Source organism: Leptopilina boulardi, unplaced genomic scaffold, assembly GCF_019393585.1.
Source record: "Leptopilina boulardi isolate dan_hultmark-lab unplaced genomic scaffold, ZJU_Lbou_2.1 LbouV2_310, whole genome shotgun sequence".
In the NCBI taxonomy this organism is placed as follows: Eukaryota; Metazoa; Arthropoda; class Insecta; order Hymenoptera; family Figitidae; genus Leptopilina; species Leptopilina boulardi.
Window position 1 is genome coordinate 5,782,006 of NW_026137875.1, and position 16,162 is coordinate 5,798,167.

General features: G+C 26.3%; 1 protein-coding gene across 1 annotated transcript in view; it reads right to left on the reverse strand.

Annotated features, from left to right (window-relative positions):
• Positions 1-16,162, reverse strand: part of LOC127283606 (max dimerization protein 1-like) — a 457,228-nt gene that overhangs the window by 171,873 nt on the left and 269,193 nt on the right. Inside the window, exon 6 of the mRNA XM_051308596.1 lies at positions 590-917. Coding sequence (XP_051164553.1) covers positions 590-917 — 328 coding nt within the window. The remainder of the gene's footprint in view (positions 1-589; positions 918-16,162) is intronic.

Sequence of the window (16,162 nt, forward strand, 5' to 3'; positions counted from 1 at the left end):
CCCATCATTGGGCCAATTAATACGCCACTGGTTACTTGTGGCAGTTTCCCATTGGATATGAATATTTTATCCGATGCACCTTGGATATTTCATTTTTGAGCACTAACCCTGAAGATTATAATATAATTTTTGTTAAATTATAAAAAAAAAATTAATATAATAGCAATAACTAAATTGTACGCTAAGCGGAGAATCACCCATATATAGAAATAGAATTCTCAATTTTGAAAAAAAAAACCTCATTGAGGTATTATATTGAACACTTCCAGGTCTTGAGTTTCGCTATCGTCTCAATTTCAAGAAGTAAAGAACTTGGCGATTAAGTCTTTCTAATCGCGAGGGATCTCCGATAATTTCGTGCTTCTCTGAAAAGAGGAAAGACTACGGGGGCGTGAATAGAGCCTTTTCAAAAGTCTGGATCATAAGAGCAAGTCTCGGAAATAGTGTATGGCTATTCGACAAATGTATATATATATGGGATTTTGATAAGAAAAGCGCGATGGATAAGAAGCTCTCTTTGAAAAAAATTTTCAAAAGAGATAAAAAAAACGATAGAAAATTATTGTTCGATAAAAAAAAGACGACTTACCAGACTCGGAGACGGATGGACTGCCCGCAGACCTGTCCGAATTCCTAGAGCTCGCTGTGGAGCTTGTTGAAGAGGCTGTTCCTACCGAGCATTCAGATACACTTCGTCTCTTAGAGAGTAGGGTGGCGGCTGCTGCCGCTGCCGCCGCCGCTGAACCACAGGATGAACCTGTCGGTGCACTAGAGCTAAGTCCATGAAGGCCATGAAAACCATTTAGATTAAGACCTGTTTGAGTTGACAATTGCTCTAATTTTCGCCTAAGAAACCTCTGCTCTCTGTGCAGTTGTTCTTTGTGCACCGAATTTTTTCTTTCACGTTCCTCCAAATTCTGTAACAATTGCAAAAAAAAACAAATACGTTATTTATTATTAAAAGTAGACTGAAAAAAATTTATTTGATTCAAATAATTGACTATTATCAAATAAATATTTCCTTGAAGCAAATAATTATTATTTAAATCAATTAAATTTATTTCATATATACAAAAATTATTGGTTTAAATACAGTTTATTTAATTCAAATAAAATTAATAATTATTATTATTTTTATAATAATAATAATAATACTAAGATCGTTTTACCGAGAAATAATTTTCTGTCATCAAATTATCAAAGTTCCTCTAACCATATGCCTGGCGCTAACGTAAAGTTTATAATGAGTTTCCCATAGTACCCACGAGGCGTTCAATTTGACGCTTTTTTTCCAGCAAAACTTTACAATTACTAATATATTAACCTTTTCGTTTAACATTGTATAAGAAATATAATGTCAAATAGTAAGTAATTATTCATAAGAATATAAATTTAAATTATTTTTTTTATAATAAACGAACATTAAAAATGAAAAAAAAATTATGTTAGGAACTTGTAAATTGCCAATTATAACTACCAACCATATAACATTGAAAAAACTAACAGCGCCACCTTCTATAAACAATTCATAATGGCGCCAAATTTAAAATTCATCAATTTTTTTTTTAAATTAACATCGTTTTTTCTACAAAAAAAATTGAATTTCTACACGGTTATAATAATTATAATATATTTAATTACTATTATTATTATTATAATAGATAATAAAATTAAAATATAATAATATTGACATTTAATATAATTAATATATAAGAATATTAATTTAGAATAATTTTTATATATAATCTAATTAATAATATAATAGTTAATGATATTCTCAGTATTTTTAATAAATAATTATCTTATTAGAATTTTTTTTTTTTTTTTTTTTTTTTCTAAATCAATGAAATATTTATTAAACTGAAATTTTTAAAGCTAATGGATAAATTAAAAATGAGATTAATAATTTATATAAATTAACTTTTGCATTAATTAAAATCTATATATTATACTTATTATAATTAATCCAGGTCATTGTCTGGTAATATCGAAATAAGCGATAAAATTTTCCAAGTTTCGATGCTAGATGATTAAAAGCTTTAAGTTTTGAAAATTGGATGACTTCAATATTTTCTCGAGTTGAAACTTGGAAACTCCTCCAAAACTTTGAACATATAAAATTAAATATCCAATAGCGTTTATATTTCACGGCTGGTAACTTACCAACTTAAACTTAGAGTCAAAATTGCAGTATCATTATCATTAAACTATATATTATAATTACTGTTACATTTCAAAATTTGCGTCATCGTTGAAATTCAAATATACATTTAAAATTGAAAATTCAATTTCTAATTATAATTTTAATATTTAAAATCCAATTTTATATATATATGTTATATTTCAGATAATTAAAATTTTAATTAATAAAAATAACTATAAGAATTAAAATTAAAACTTGTTTTATTTTCCCTAAAACTTAATTTAGATTATATATTTTTTTTTTATTCAAAATTAATCTTTTATTTAATCAATGTTATTTTATTCTATACTATAAATTATGAATATTCTCCACACTTTATATCTGACAAAATCGACGGTAGCGCTACGGCGCGAAAACCATTTGAATTTGAATAATTTACACGAAACAAAAAAAAAAAAAATCAAAGTCATGGAAAATAAATCTTTCTTTATCATATAATATTAGTTATATTTTCTCTACTTAATTTTAAATCATATCTCAGAAGAGAATAATTTACTCCCGCAAATAAAGAAAACAAAAAAATAACTGGAAAGTAGAGATATCAGTTTTTAACAAAAATACTGACCTCGTCAGCAATGAAAATGATAAAATGTTATATTACTTTTATATCAAATTTTATAGCTTTCAGATACAAAATCGAAAACATCAATTATACGTACCATTATTGTTATCAGAATGAATGTGTGATCATAATAACATTTTAAGATTACTGCGACATTAAATACCTTCATTCAAGGAGAAATATATAGCAAACTATGGACCAGAAAATTTCTCCTGAAAATTGGGATAGTAACTATTCTTTTTCTCTATATATATAGTGACATTTAATGGTTTTGTGGAAATAATATCAATTTTCTCCTTCACGAGATATATTATTGAAATAATTGCTAATTTTTTTCATGTTATACGCTATATAAATATATAGATGGAGATTATATAATGTTCTTCTTGTGTCAAGATACAATTTTATGGTATATGCAAGCACAAAAGGTATATACATAAGGTAAGTTTCCAAGTACTACGAAAGTTCCCTTCCCTAATGAATTTCTCGATGGTTACAAAGTAAAATAATGCACCTAAGTGCCTTTTGTACTAGGAAAACCAATTTATTAATTGAAGCTTCAAGAATGTTGTCTTAACAATTTCCACTTTTGACATCACAAACAAACTCGTAAATTAAAGCGTGACGCGCAATATAATACAGTGATAGAGGAGATTCGTATCATTTTCTAATTAGTGTCAGAGAGATATTCATTTCTTTCTTTTTTTTTTTTTTTTTTCTTAAATTTTTTAACATAATTTTTATTTTTATTTCATTCAAGTATTTGGGTGATTATTCCTATTTTTATTTAAGTTTTCTTTAATTTTATTAAAACTGGTTTAATTTAATTTTACTTTTAAAGCTTTTTGAATGTTATTGATTGTGGGTTATTAATAAAATTAATTTTATTTTACATAATTTTTAGGTACTCTCTAAATTTGAATCAGTGAATTTCACTGCTAACCAGTTATAAGTATACCAAACCAGTGAAATTTCACTGAACCAATTAGTCAAATTTCACTGGTTTTGTATAATTATAACTGGTTAGCAGTGAAATTCACTGATTCAAATTTAGAGAGTACTAAATTTTTAATCGCTCCTATTTTTCTTTACACAAATTTTTAATTTCTAATTCCAATTTAACCTAATTTTAATTTAACAGAATTCTCATTTAATAGAATTTTAAATGCCTCAAATTTTTAAACACTAGCATTTTCAATTAACCAATTCTTAATTTGTCCAAAATTTTATTTGCATAAATTGTTATTTCATCGAATTATTAAAACGAGAAATTTTCATTTATCCAAAATTGCAAATGGCCAAACAAATAATAATCGACAGAAAGATTTTGCCGCTAATTACGTTGGTGAAGTTTGAAACGTTTATGATCAACGATTAAAAAAAAAACAATATATTTTTCACTCAAAAAATAAGAACTAATTTTTTTTTCAAAAAATTATTGATCAAGAAACGTTGCAAAAAAAAAATTGTTGGATAAATAAATAAATAATTTGCATAGAAAAATATTTTCTCTTCTCAATCGTTGATCATAAATATTGTGAACTTCATCGACGTCCGCTAATTTGAAAATTTACCAATCACGATTTTTTTTTCATAATTTCTGATTGGTCAATTTTAAAAATTGCCCTTAAATCTTTTTTGTAGGTTATGTTTGTTTAGACATTTGTAATTTCGGACAAATAGAGATTCGTCGTTTTCGAGAATAATATCGAATAATAATTCGTGGAAACAAAAATTCCAACAAAATGAAAATTCGGTGAATTGACATTTAAAAATTCGAATCACTTGAAATTCTATTAAATGAGAATTATGCTAAATTAAAATTCGGTTAAATTAGAATTCTTTTTAAAAAAAAGTTGTGTTAAAAAAAAGTTCTGTGAAATAAAAATTTCGCCAAATTCCGGTTTGGTGAAAATTTTGTTAAGTAAAAATTCGTTTGAAAAGAAATTCCATATACTAAAGGCTAATTCAAAAAATGAAAATTGGTCTAAATAATAATATTATATCCAACATAAAATTCTTTAAAAATTCTAATTATTTTTATAATTCTTATTAAGAAAATAGTTATAAAAAATGTAAAAAAGAAAAAAATTAACTTATTTTCATAAAATGCGAAAAATCTTTTTGCGCAAAAAGTGATTTGCGTCAAAGAAGAAAATTGACTTACTTAAAATGAAATGAATCGTGGGGTAATTTGTCTTGCTTAGTGGGAACAGTAAACAAACAGATATATCGTTCGCCATAGCATAAACCCCCAATAACAGTAGATCGTGTGACCTTATTTCCATTTTAATTTAATATACGATATACGACGCGGGTGTATTCGTGAAAACTGCAGAAAAATTCTGCCTGCAGAATATGAAGCAACTCGATATGGTAACACACACACAAATCTTTCGATTTATCGAGACTGGCAATTTCCATCTCTCATTCGTTCATGTTTCCATATATATATATACATATAGTGTCTCCTCTTTTTCTCACGACAAATTGCAACTGAAAACTCCTTTGGCGCAAAAGCGATTCAACTTATCGTTTCAAGATTAATTTTTAAAGGATTCCTTTAAAGCGGATGTTACGAGCCCCCATCTCAAAAAAAAAAAAAGAAAAGAAAAAAAGAAAATGCAAATTTCGGGGGGAAGTTCTATTTAAAATTCAACTCGCGTTCGTCGTTCAGAGAAGTTTCACCTTCCCGAAGGGATTTCACGTAGTTGATTTGGTCGTCGGGGATCCGGATAGTACAAATCGTGTTTCCTACTATCCAGCTGCGACGTTCCCGATCGGTCGCAGTTGTCGGTAATTGTCCTGATGTGAAATGATAATTGGTTTCCTTTCCATTGTATATATATATATATAACATCGGAGAGTATAACTATCTACCCAGAAAAGGCTAGTCAGTTCCGGTCAAGTATATAAACGTAAAACAATCAACTTGCCTGATCATCGCTCTGATTAATGTCTCTCTCTCTCTCTCTCTCTCTCTCTCTTTCTTTCTCTTTCGCCTTTTCACATTATGACAATTAATTGAAGCCTATCATTTGTTTTAATCAATTTTTGAGACAAGACACACACACACACACAATCGTAATTCATATTCTAAAACTTTTATCATTTCCGTTTGATCATTCCCCATTTTCAAATATATTATCGTCTACTAGTATAGAGTGCTATTTTATTAAAAATAATTATTTTTTAAACGAATTTTCAAATAATAATTTTAAATTATTTATTTTAAATTTTTAAAGATTTTCTTTTTATACATGAGCCAAAAGTTTTAAACGTTTAAATGAACAAATTTTTTTTTTATAACTTCTTTAAGTATGAATTTAATTACAAAATTTTAATTTCTTATATTTTTTTACAACTTAAAATCTTTTAATATTATTTAAACTATAATATTAAAATAAAAATAGGAAAAGAACTAGGCGCAATTGCGCCTACATCTAGGGTTTCGTGGCGCTTTAAATTTTAATTAAAAAAAAATAAATCAAAAATAAATAATTTAAAAATAAATAATAAAATTTATTTTATAAATTTTATGTACTATTAAATTTTATTTATTTAGCAAAATTTTTATTATAAATTAATTATAAATTATAAAATATTAATTTCTATAAATTAATTCTCCCCCAGACAGTAAATTCGAAGAAAATCAAAAATTGGCAAAATCAAAATTCAAAAAGGTAAAAGAAAGAAAAAAGAAAGAGTGGCTGTGGAGTGGAGGTCTTTCTTCTATCATTTATCTTTTTTGATTCACAAACAAAAACATTAGGTAAAATGTCCATTCGATAATGTCCACTATTAAGACATGTCAACTATAGGGACATGTCAACTATTGGGACATAACTAATGGGACATGTAATGTCCATTCATGTAATGTCCATTCGGGAAAATGTCCATTCAGTAAATGGAGATTTGGGATCTGTGGGGCCCCAAAATTTGAATTTGGGATCTGTGGTACCCCAAAATTCGAATTTGGAAGCTATGTTTGCCCAAAATTCGAATTTGGGATCTGTGGGGCCCCAAAATTTCAATTTGGGAGCTATGGTGCCCCAAAATTTGAATTTGAGATCTGTGGTGCCCCAAAATTCGAATTTGGGATCTGTGGGGCCCAAAAATTCGAATTTGGGAGCTATGGTGCCCCAAAATTTGAATTTGGGATCTGTGGTGCCCCAAAAGTTTAATTTGGGATCTGTGGTGCCCCAAAATTTTAATTTGGGATCTGTGCCCTAAAATTTGATTTTGGGAGCTGTGGTGCCCCAAAATATACTACGGACAGACGGACGCCAAAGTGAAACTATAAGGCTTTCGGCCATGGGCCACGAAACCCTAAAAATCTATAACCCGAAAACAATAATTATAAAAAGGTTGTTACTAAAAAAAACATTTTTTCATTTCTTTATATGTATTTGTCATGTTTTTTAATTCTAAAGTTAAAATTTGATTAATTGGACTCAAAAACAGCTTAAAAAAGGTTTAGTAAAATATAACAGAAATTAAATTTAAAAAATTTGATTTTTGGAATTTTTCTTCACAATTTTAAATCTATCAGTTATTTTCTCAATTTTAAGGTAAAAATGCGATTAATTAACCTCAAAAAACTTCTAAAAAAAAGTCTAGTAGAAATAAGCGAAAAAATAAAAAATTTTAAAATTTCGATTTTTACAAAAAGTGACATAACTTCCGTTCAAGTTAATATTTTTTAATGGGGTATGGCTAAGATTTTAAGTTAGACTAATACCTAAAAGACTGCCAAGTTTCACTTAAATCGGTCAAGCCGTTTATGCGTGATTGGCGAACAAAATTATTGTGCAGACAGACAGACAGACAGACAGACAGAATTTTTTTTTAATGCTATTTTTAGAATCCTTATGACTTGAAACGAAGAATTATACATGAATTTTTAAGTTCTAAGCAATGTACAGACAAGAGTCTAATTTTATTAATATAGAAGATTGACATTATAATTTCTAATAATTTATAGATTGAAAAAAATATTTTGTTCATTTGAACGTTCAAAACTTTTGGCTCAATTTTATACAAATTTTTACTTAACAAAATTTTTAGCTACCGAATTTTTGTTTGAAGGAATTTTTTTTTATAGTCATTTAATTTTCATAACTTTTTATTTACCAGAATTTTAATTTAATCGAATTTTAGTGAAACAGAATTTTTATTCAAGTAAATTTTACACGGAGAAAAATGGAAAAACAAATAAAATAACTTTTACTATACTTTAAAAGTAAAATCGGAACTGTCCGGAGTTTCTGCGCATTTCTTTGTCAATTTTTACTATAGAAATAGTAAAATTTACTCCTGAAGTAATAAAAATTATTCCGCAAGTAGTAAATTCTACAAATTTCTGAAATAAAAATTGACAGAAATGCGCAGAAACTGAGTTCAGTTCCGGTTTTACTTTTAAAGTAGTAAAAGTTACTTTATTCCTTTTTCCATTTTTCTTCATGTATGTTATTTGAATTTTTTAATTGACAGAAATTTCAATTCACTGAATTTTAATTAGTTCGAATTTTTTATTTGTACAAATTTTTAATTAATAGAATTTTCAAGACGCCGAATTTTTATTTCTCTTAAATTACAAATGGCCGAACAAACAAACAACAGAAAAATAATAATAACAATAATAATAAATAATAATAAAATAAATAAACAATTTATGAATTTATAAATTTATAAAAATAAATAAAAAAAAAAAATAAATAAATAAATAATAATAATAATTTCTAATTAGTTAATTTTAAAAATTGCTCCCATATCTTTTTTGTCGAATTTTTGTTCATGCATTTGTAATTTCGAACAAATCAAGATTCGACGTCTGGAAAATTCTATCAAATAAAAATTCGGACAAATTAAAGTTTAAAAAAAATTAAATTGTTTAAAGTTTTGTTGCATTAATTATTACTATTTTTCTTCAACTTTGTAGATTATTTACTTAATAATTAAACAAAAAATTGAATTAATAAAAATATTCATTATATTATTATTATTACTATTATTATTACTAAATTATTATTATTATTATTATTGTTAATATAAATATTATTATTATATGTTAAATTTGTTAAAAAAATGCAGTTTTTTATCACAAACAAAATGTAACACAGTCTTAATATTCAAATAGAAGTGTTAGGTAAACTGTAAGTTAACATAGCTGTGTGGTCATAGTACATGACTCGCGTCCCAAGGGTCCTGGGTTCGATCCCTCATGCTTACGAGATTTTTCAAAATTATTCTTGAGTTTTATATACATATATATTATATGTAATAATCTTAAATAGAATATCAGTTAGAAATAAAAAATTGTAAAAACTTACTTATTTAAAATAAAAAATAATCTTACATAAAAGGGAAATTTAAAGAAAATAATATTTTAATTTAAAAAACAAATATCAAAGTTTGAAAATATTCCACAAGTTTTCTTTTTTTTTTTTAATTATTTTGATTATAATTTAAAATACAAATATCAAAGTTTGAAAATATCTCACAAGTTTTTTTTTTGAATCACATGAAACTGTCAAACGCTACGATTTATTACAGGAGTGTATATATATATATATGTATATAGAATACATAAGCTTTATACTGTGCGAGAAAGAAGGAAATATTCATTACTTAATGTGCCATGTACTTCTACCCCTTTTGCTTCTTTTTCTTTACGTTCATTTGTATTCGTAAGTCTCAATGTCCGCAGTTATTCACGCAAGTTTCATGGAAGGAAAATTCACTTTTTTTCCTCTTTTTAATTCTCTAATATAAAAATAACGTAAGAATATATAAAATATAAGCAACGTAATGTCACAAAATTAATAATAATAAAAAAAAAAAAATCGAGAAACAAAAATATAAAAATAGTAAATTAAAAGCGAGATACAAGAATAAAACATTATCAACTTTCTCCAATTTAAATAAGAATGTAAAAATAAAATATTTTTATAACATAAATTAAGTCGATATTTAAATTAACTACGTAAGATTATATTCTCCATTTTTGCCAATGTATGAATAAAAATAGAATTTAAAAAGAAAAGGGATTTTTAATTTGGATTAACGGCTGCTTGAAAATTTTGTTTTATGGGTGAGCTCGCTAAATTCTATTTTCATTTTCTTCAATACTTAACGTCACAAGCAGAAAACGAGGACGCCATTGCGTTAGTAACAATTCTGTTTAATTGTCAGGAAAATATGCGTTCTACCCTACGGAATTTCTTTTGTTGTCGCAGTTCGTTCATTAAGGCAAACTCTTTCTTCTTCTTCTTCTTCTTATTTTCCTCTTTTTTCACTCTCTCTCCCTCTCTTTCTCTCTTTTTTTCTAGAGAGAAGAAAAACATGTTTAAACAAAAAAAAAGAAGATTGAGATAAGTCGAGAGATTGGCTGCTGGACTTGCAAGTTGAGATTACTCTCAAAAGAATATGCTTTTACTTTTTTTGATAATTCACCAGAGTTTATTCATCTCTTAAAAAAAAAAAGTAAAATGCTGTATCTTCCAATCACATCAAATAATCCGATGTTCTACATTTTCCCTTTTTTACGTTTTCCATTATCTCTGGTTTTCAAATTATGATCGTAGAAAATTTATTTTTCATCATTTATTTTTCTTGAGAAATCAAAGAAAGTGATTGTATTATTGTTTGTATTCAAAAAAAAGTCGTGCCACCTTTGTGATTTTGGACATATATGTCCCCATTAGAAAAAAAAAATACTAAACATAATTCGATTTGAGTGTCAATGGATATACTAAAGTTTTCGTTGTCGCTGAATTCGAATTTGAGGTCAGATTTAAAAAATTCAAAATGGCGGACCCAATATGGCGGAAAAATTCAAAATTGATTCGATTCATTCAAAATTCTATACTTGGAGGTTTTTGGGGTCGCTGAATCCAAATTTGAGCTCAGCCCAGTCGAAAATCCTACGCTATGTTAAGCTGAACAAAAAGTTGTTTTGAAGTATTGAGATAACCATTAGAGAATTGTGAGACAGTAGATAACTAGCTATAGAAAACTTTCAGGAAGCCTGTTATGGCCGATTTTTCGCTTCCACGGAAAGCTTGAAAATAACAAATTTTGTACGTTTTAAACAAAGCATTCAAGTAGCTTTGACAGAGTTATCAAAGAGTTGCAGGATTTTGCATATGTAAAAAGAAAGCGTTCAGGTGGCGAAAATTAAATGAAGCGTCATGGATGTTTCAGGAAACAGCGGAAAAATGACAATGATCAAAAATTATATTTAACCTTTCTTTCCATCTTTATTTATCTCGTGAAAATATTATGTATTAGATTATTATATTTAAATATTGAAGAATTAAAGAAAAATTATTTACGTCAGACTCGGTATTTCCACAGTCTTTTTAAAAGGGTACAATTGTTTTATAAAATATCTATTAGTGATATTAAATACTTTTTTTTAAATTAATTATTATCTTCTTTCAATTAAAAGTTAGTTGTCAATTAATTTTCTATAGTGAAATTACACAATTAATATTGATTAATAATTTAATACGCTGTTAAATTCATTTTCATAAATTATGAAATTCTAAAAGAATAAAGAATATATTATTTATAAAAAATATTCATAAATATCAAGTATAAAAATAATAATCTTTTTTTTAAATATTAAATATTTTGTCTTTTTTTTAAGAAATTGTATTCATTATTCAATATAAAAGGTTTTCACCGTGTTCGTATTCCTAACCCCAAATTTTGCTCAAGTTATATATAATTTTTTTCGTATATAATTTAAGTGTATAAAAATAAACGTTTTCTTTGAAAAATAATTTTTATATAATATATAAAGAATAATTATTAATTGTATAAAATGGATTTACAAATTACTATAGAATTTTTATGATTTTTCGATTTAGTTTAATTTAATGAAATTATTCTAGTTTTCAGGAAGTGTAAAAAAGGTAATTAAATTACATATTAATTTGCAACTTGTGAAAAGCAAATAGAATTGCTTTCTTACACATTAAACCAGGCATTAGGAAAGCATTCACCAAGCAAACTGGTAGACCTTTTGCTAGAAGCTGTCCACAGATATTCAAGAAGCTGTAGAAAAAGCTTCCCGTTAAGAAATCAGAAAGCAAATATCACAGAATTTTAGGTCTAATGTATAAATAGTTGCCATGAAGCTTTTGAAACCTTCATAACAGTTACCTGAAGGCCATGTGAACCCTTCAGGGAAACTTACGATTTTCGACTGGGAGATTAAAAAAATTCAATATGGCGACCCAATATGGTAGAAAATTTTTAAATTGATTCGATTTGTTCCAAATTTGGTACTCGGGGATTTTCGGGTTGGCTGAATCCAAATTTGAGGTCAAAAATAAATAAAAACGGCGGATCCAATATGGAGGAAAAATTTAAAATTGATTCAATTCGTTCAAAATTTGGTTTTTGGGGGTTTTTGGGGCCGTTGAATCCAAATTTAACCTCAAATTTGGATTCAGCGACCTGAAAAACCCCCAAGTACCAAATTTTGAAGGATTCGAATCAATTTTAAATTTTTCCTCCATATTGGGTGGCCATATTGGGTCCTCCATTTTTAATTTTTTAAATCTGACATCAAATTTGGATAAAGCGACCCCAAAAACTTTAAATAAGATGATATGATATTTTTTTCGGAAATTTATTTTTTTACCGTTTTGGGCCCACAAATGATTTTTCTACTAGACTGCGAAGGGGTTAAATAATCCAAACATATTCGTATACAATGCAAAATTATTAAATTATATTATATTATTAAAAAAAATTATAATAATTTAATTTTACAATTAATTATTAACAAAAATATAATTATAATAATAAATATATAATTAAATTATAGTATTCTATAGTAATTTAATTAAATTACTGTAATTAAACTAAATTACTATATATATATATATATAATACCGATAATTAAATAAATTGTATAATTAAAATGACTGTATATATTTAAAGAAATAATATAAGAAAATTATGTTTTCAAAATGAAAGGGAAGCACTGAAATTTGTAATAGAATGCCAATTGGAATTTAAAGGCTCTCTCCTCTCTTTGGACGATCGATATCTTTCAAATAAGAAGTCTACGACATTCTCGATTAAGCTTCTTGGATAGAAAATGATGGCAAGAGAAACGGGAATGGGGGGGGGGTGTGTGTATAAAAGGAAAAAGAAGAGAGAGTAAGGGGCCCACTTTTAGGGTCAGTGACGGAAGTTTACGAGTAGACTTGGTTGCTTTAATACCCTTATCTCCGTTGTAAACTCATATCGAGTCGAATGAAAGCACGAAGCCAAGAACTTTTCAACGAGAGTCTAGCGTGGCTCTATACATCTTTGTTCCCTTGCACTTTTAAACCACCACCATTACCAATTTTCTTTCTTTCCCCCTTCCTCTCAACACAGACGATCCATCTAACTTTATCATTTTACGATTCGGAATTTTCACACCGAATCAGACATGAGAGAACTCAAGGAGAAAAAAAGGAATGAAAATAGAACACTCGCGCGCTTATTATATTTCTCTTTGCGTTGATTTTTTTTTCCCTCTGTTGTGCATCTCCTTATATATGTATGGATTTTTCTATTTATCATTCAGTAAAATCACTCTTCCATCAAGAATATTTATAAATAGTAGAAAAAAATTAATTTATAATCTAAACGATATAAGGTAAATGTACACAATTACGGCATGTTAAGGCCCTTCCTGAGAATTTTATTTTTCTTATTTTATCAGGTAACTTAAAATTTAAGAAAACAATTGTATTGTAAAAATTAATCAATCATTTTCAATTTTTCATTTTATATATCTGTTCAAAAATTAAATTTATATTATTTTTTAATATATTTTAAATCCTTTCAATTGTATGTAATTCCGTTCTAAAAATTTTGTCATGTAACTAATTCCGTTCCAACTTGTCCATAATTGCGGCATATTCCAGGTTTTCACACATACTTATATATAAAATATCAATTTGTTTGATAATAATTATTCTTATAAGAATATTAATAACATAATCTTAAAATTAGTTTAAGATTGTGTTTAAAAGGGAATTTTTTACACAGATGTCAAATAAAATAATGTTTATTCAAATGATAATTTTTGTAATATTCAGTCATTATTTTTCTTCTTTGGTTACTCGCTTTGGTCATTAACTTGTTTTGAAATAATATTATAAATCATTAAACATATATACTTTACGGTCATCAAATAATACTAGAGGATTCAGTTTTTTTAAAACATCTTGAGCATCGTAGATGAGGATATCGTCTCTATCAAGCCAGCGCCAGTTTGTCCCACTCATTTGATTAATTTTTAATTGATATTTTTTCACATTTTGCTTGAATTATTTTCGTGACAATACCTAATAATTCTTATAAAAAACGATACTTTTAAAAATTTGCCTCTTGAAATGATAATTAATAAGTTTAAAATTAAAGAATTGTGAACAAACTCTTTTTCCATTTTACTTAAACTTAAATACGGCGTATAGCACGGAATAATGAATGTATGTATAAAATGTTTTGAACCTAATTCCGTTCATATAATTTCTAATAAAATATTTCAAATATGGTTAATAAAATACTAGTACGCAATTACCTCATTTGTTTATTTATAATTTCATTTTTTGTTAAAAAATGTAAACACATTTAATATTCTTATTAGATTCATTAAAATAAGTATAATATAAAACAATGTAATTCCCTATTTACGTGTTTCAAACGGAATAATGTACTTCGTGTGAGAAGAGCGAACATAATTCCGTCTATTTAAAAAAGTATTTTTATATAAAGAAAACTTTTAAAAATAATTCAGCAATAGAAAATATAATTTAAATAGATCATAATTAATCAACAAATTAAAAAATAAATTAAAAAATAAACACACTTCACTTTTAATATCCTTACGAAGATCACCTTCAGTCCTAGCTGTCACTTACAGTATATTGTATAGCATAAAGCTCAGTCGTCGACTGACTGACAAAAACTTTTATTTTCAATACATAAACAAAATAGATGTAATTAAAACACAGAATATTGATCTAATAAATAGCAAAGTTTGTGTTGCAATTTTTCACTTGTTGAAACATTTTATCAATTTCTTATTTCAATTAGTATAAAGAAATAGCACGTAATAACGTACTAGGCCGTAATTGTGTACGTTTACCTTATAATTGAAATTCTTTTTTTTATCAAAACACACATATATATATATATACTCTCTTAATTTGAATCAGTGAAATTTCACTGGTGGAATAGCAGTAGAAGTGCAATAGAAGTCGGTTACTGAATCATTTAGTGAAATTTTCACTGAAAATCACTCATATATCACTGATTTCAAGTGAAAATTTTACTAAATGAATCAGTCAATCTGTTTTACCCATTACCGATAATACAGATTGACTGATTCATTTATTAACCGAAAGTTTTGAACGTTCATATGAACGAAATATTTTTTTCAATCAATAAATTATTAAAAATTATGATAACTATGTTAAATAAAACAGTAAATTAAATAATTATTAAATTAATAACTTCTTTTTAGATATTTTGAACAATATTTTGTAATAAAATTCGTACTTGAAGAAGTTGCAAAAAAAATTTCATTCATATGAACGTTCAAAACTTTTGGCTTATGATTCATTTAGTGAAATTTTCACTGGAAATCAGTGATATTTGACTGATTTTCAGTGAAAATTTCACTAAATGATTCAGTAACCGACTTCTATTGCACTTCTACCGCTATTCCACCAGTGAAATTTCACTGATTCAAATTAAGAGAGTATATATTCATAAATACAAGGGTAATCAAAATTAACATATAATCAATAGATAATTAAAATCTTAATTATCTGATATGCAAGAGATAATTTATATAATCAAAATATGAAAATCCATAGATGTATGTATATAATTATAATTATGAGGTAATTAAAATTGAAAATAAAAATTTAAAAAATACTTTTTTTAGAATTCATTGTTAGTTATTATTATTATTTTTTTTTTATTTAACATTTTATAAAAACGTAACAATTTTGAATGTTTTTTTTTGTGGTTTTGAATGTGCCGGCTAATCACATCGATCGATATGTAATATCGATTGATTGACACTAATCGTTAAGCACAATGCCAAAACAATTTAACGACATTGATTATAATCCACTGGGGTTTACAATGTTAATGCCCTCTTATAATTTGTAAACACGGGGTTAACTCAGAAATAACAATATTTAACTTACGATAAAAATATTCCCTAATAACTTCCTCCATAAATTTACTTCTATATAATAATTAATAATAATAATAAATCTCCCTTCATTTATACCACTTTATATCAACTGAAAAAATTTTGGTGCAGCAGCTGTCCCAAATTTTGTCTTGTCAAATAATTTTTAATTGCA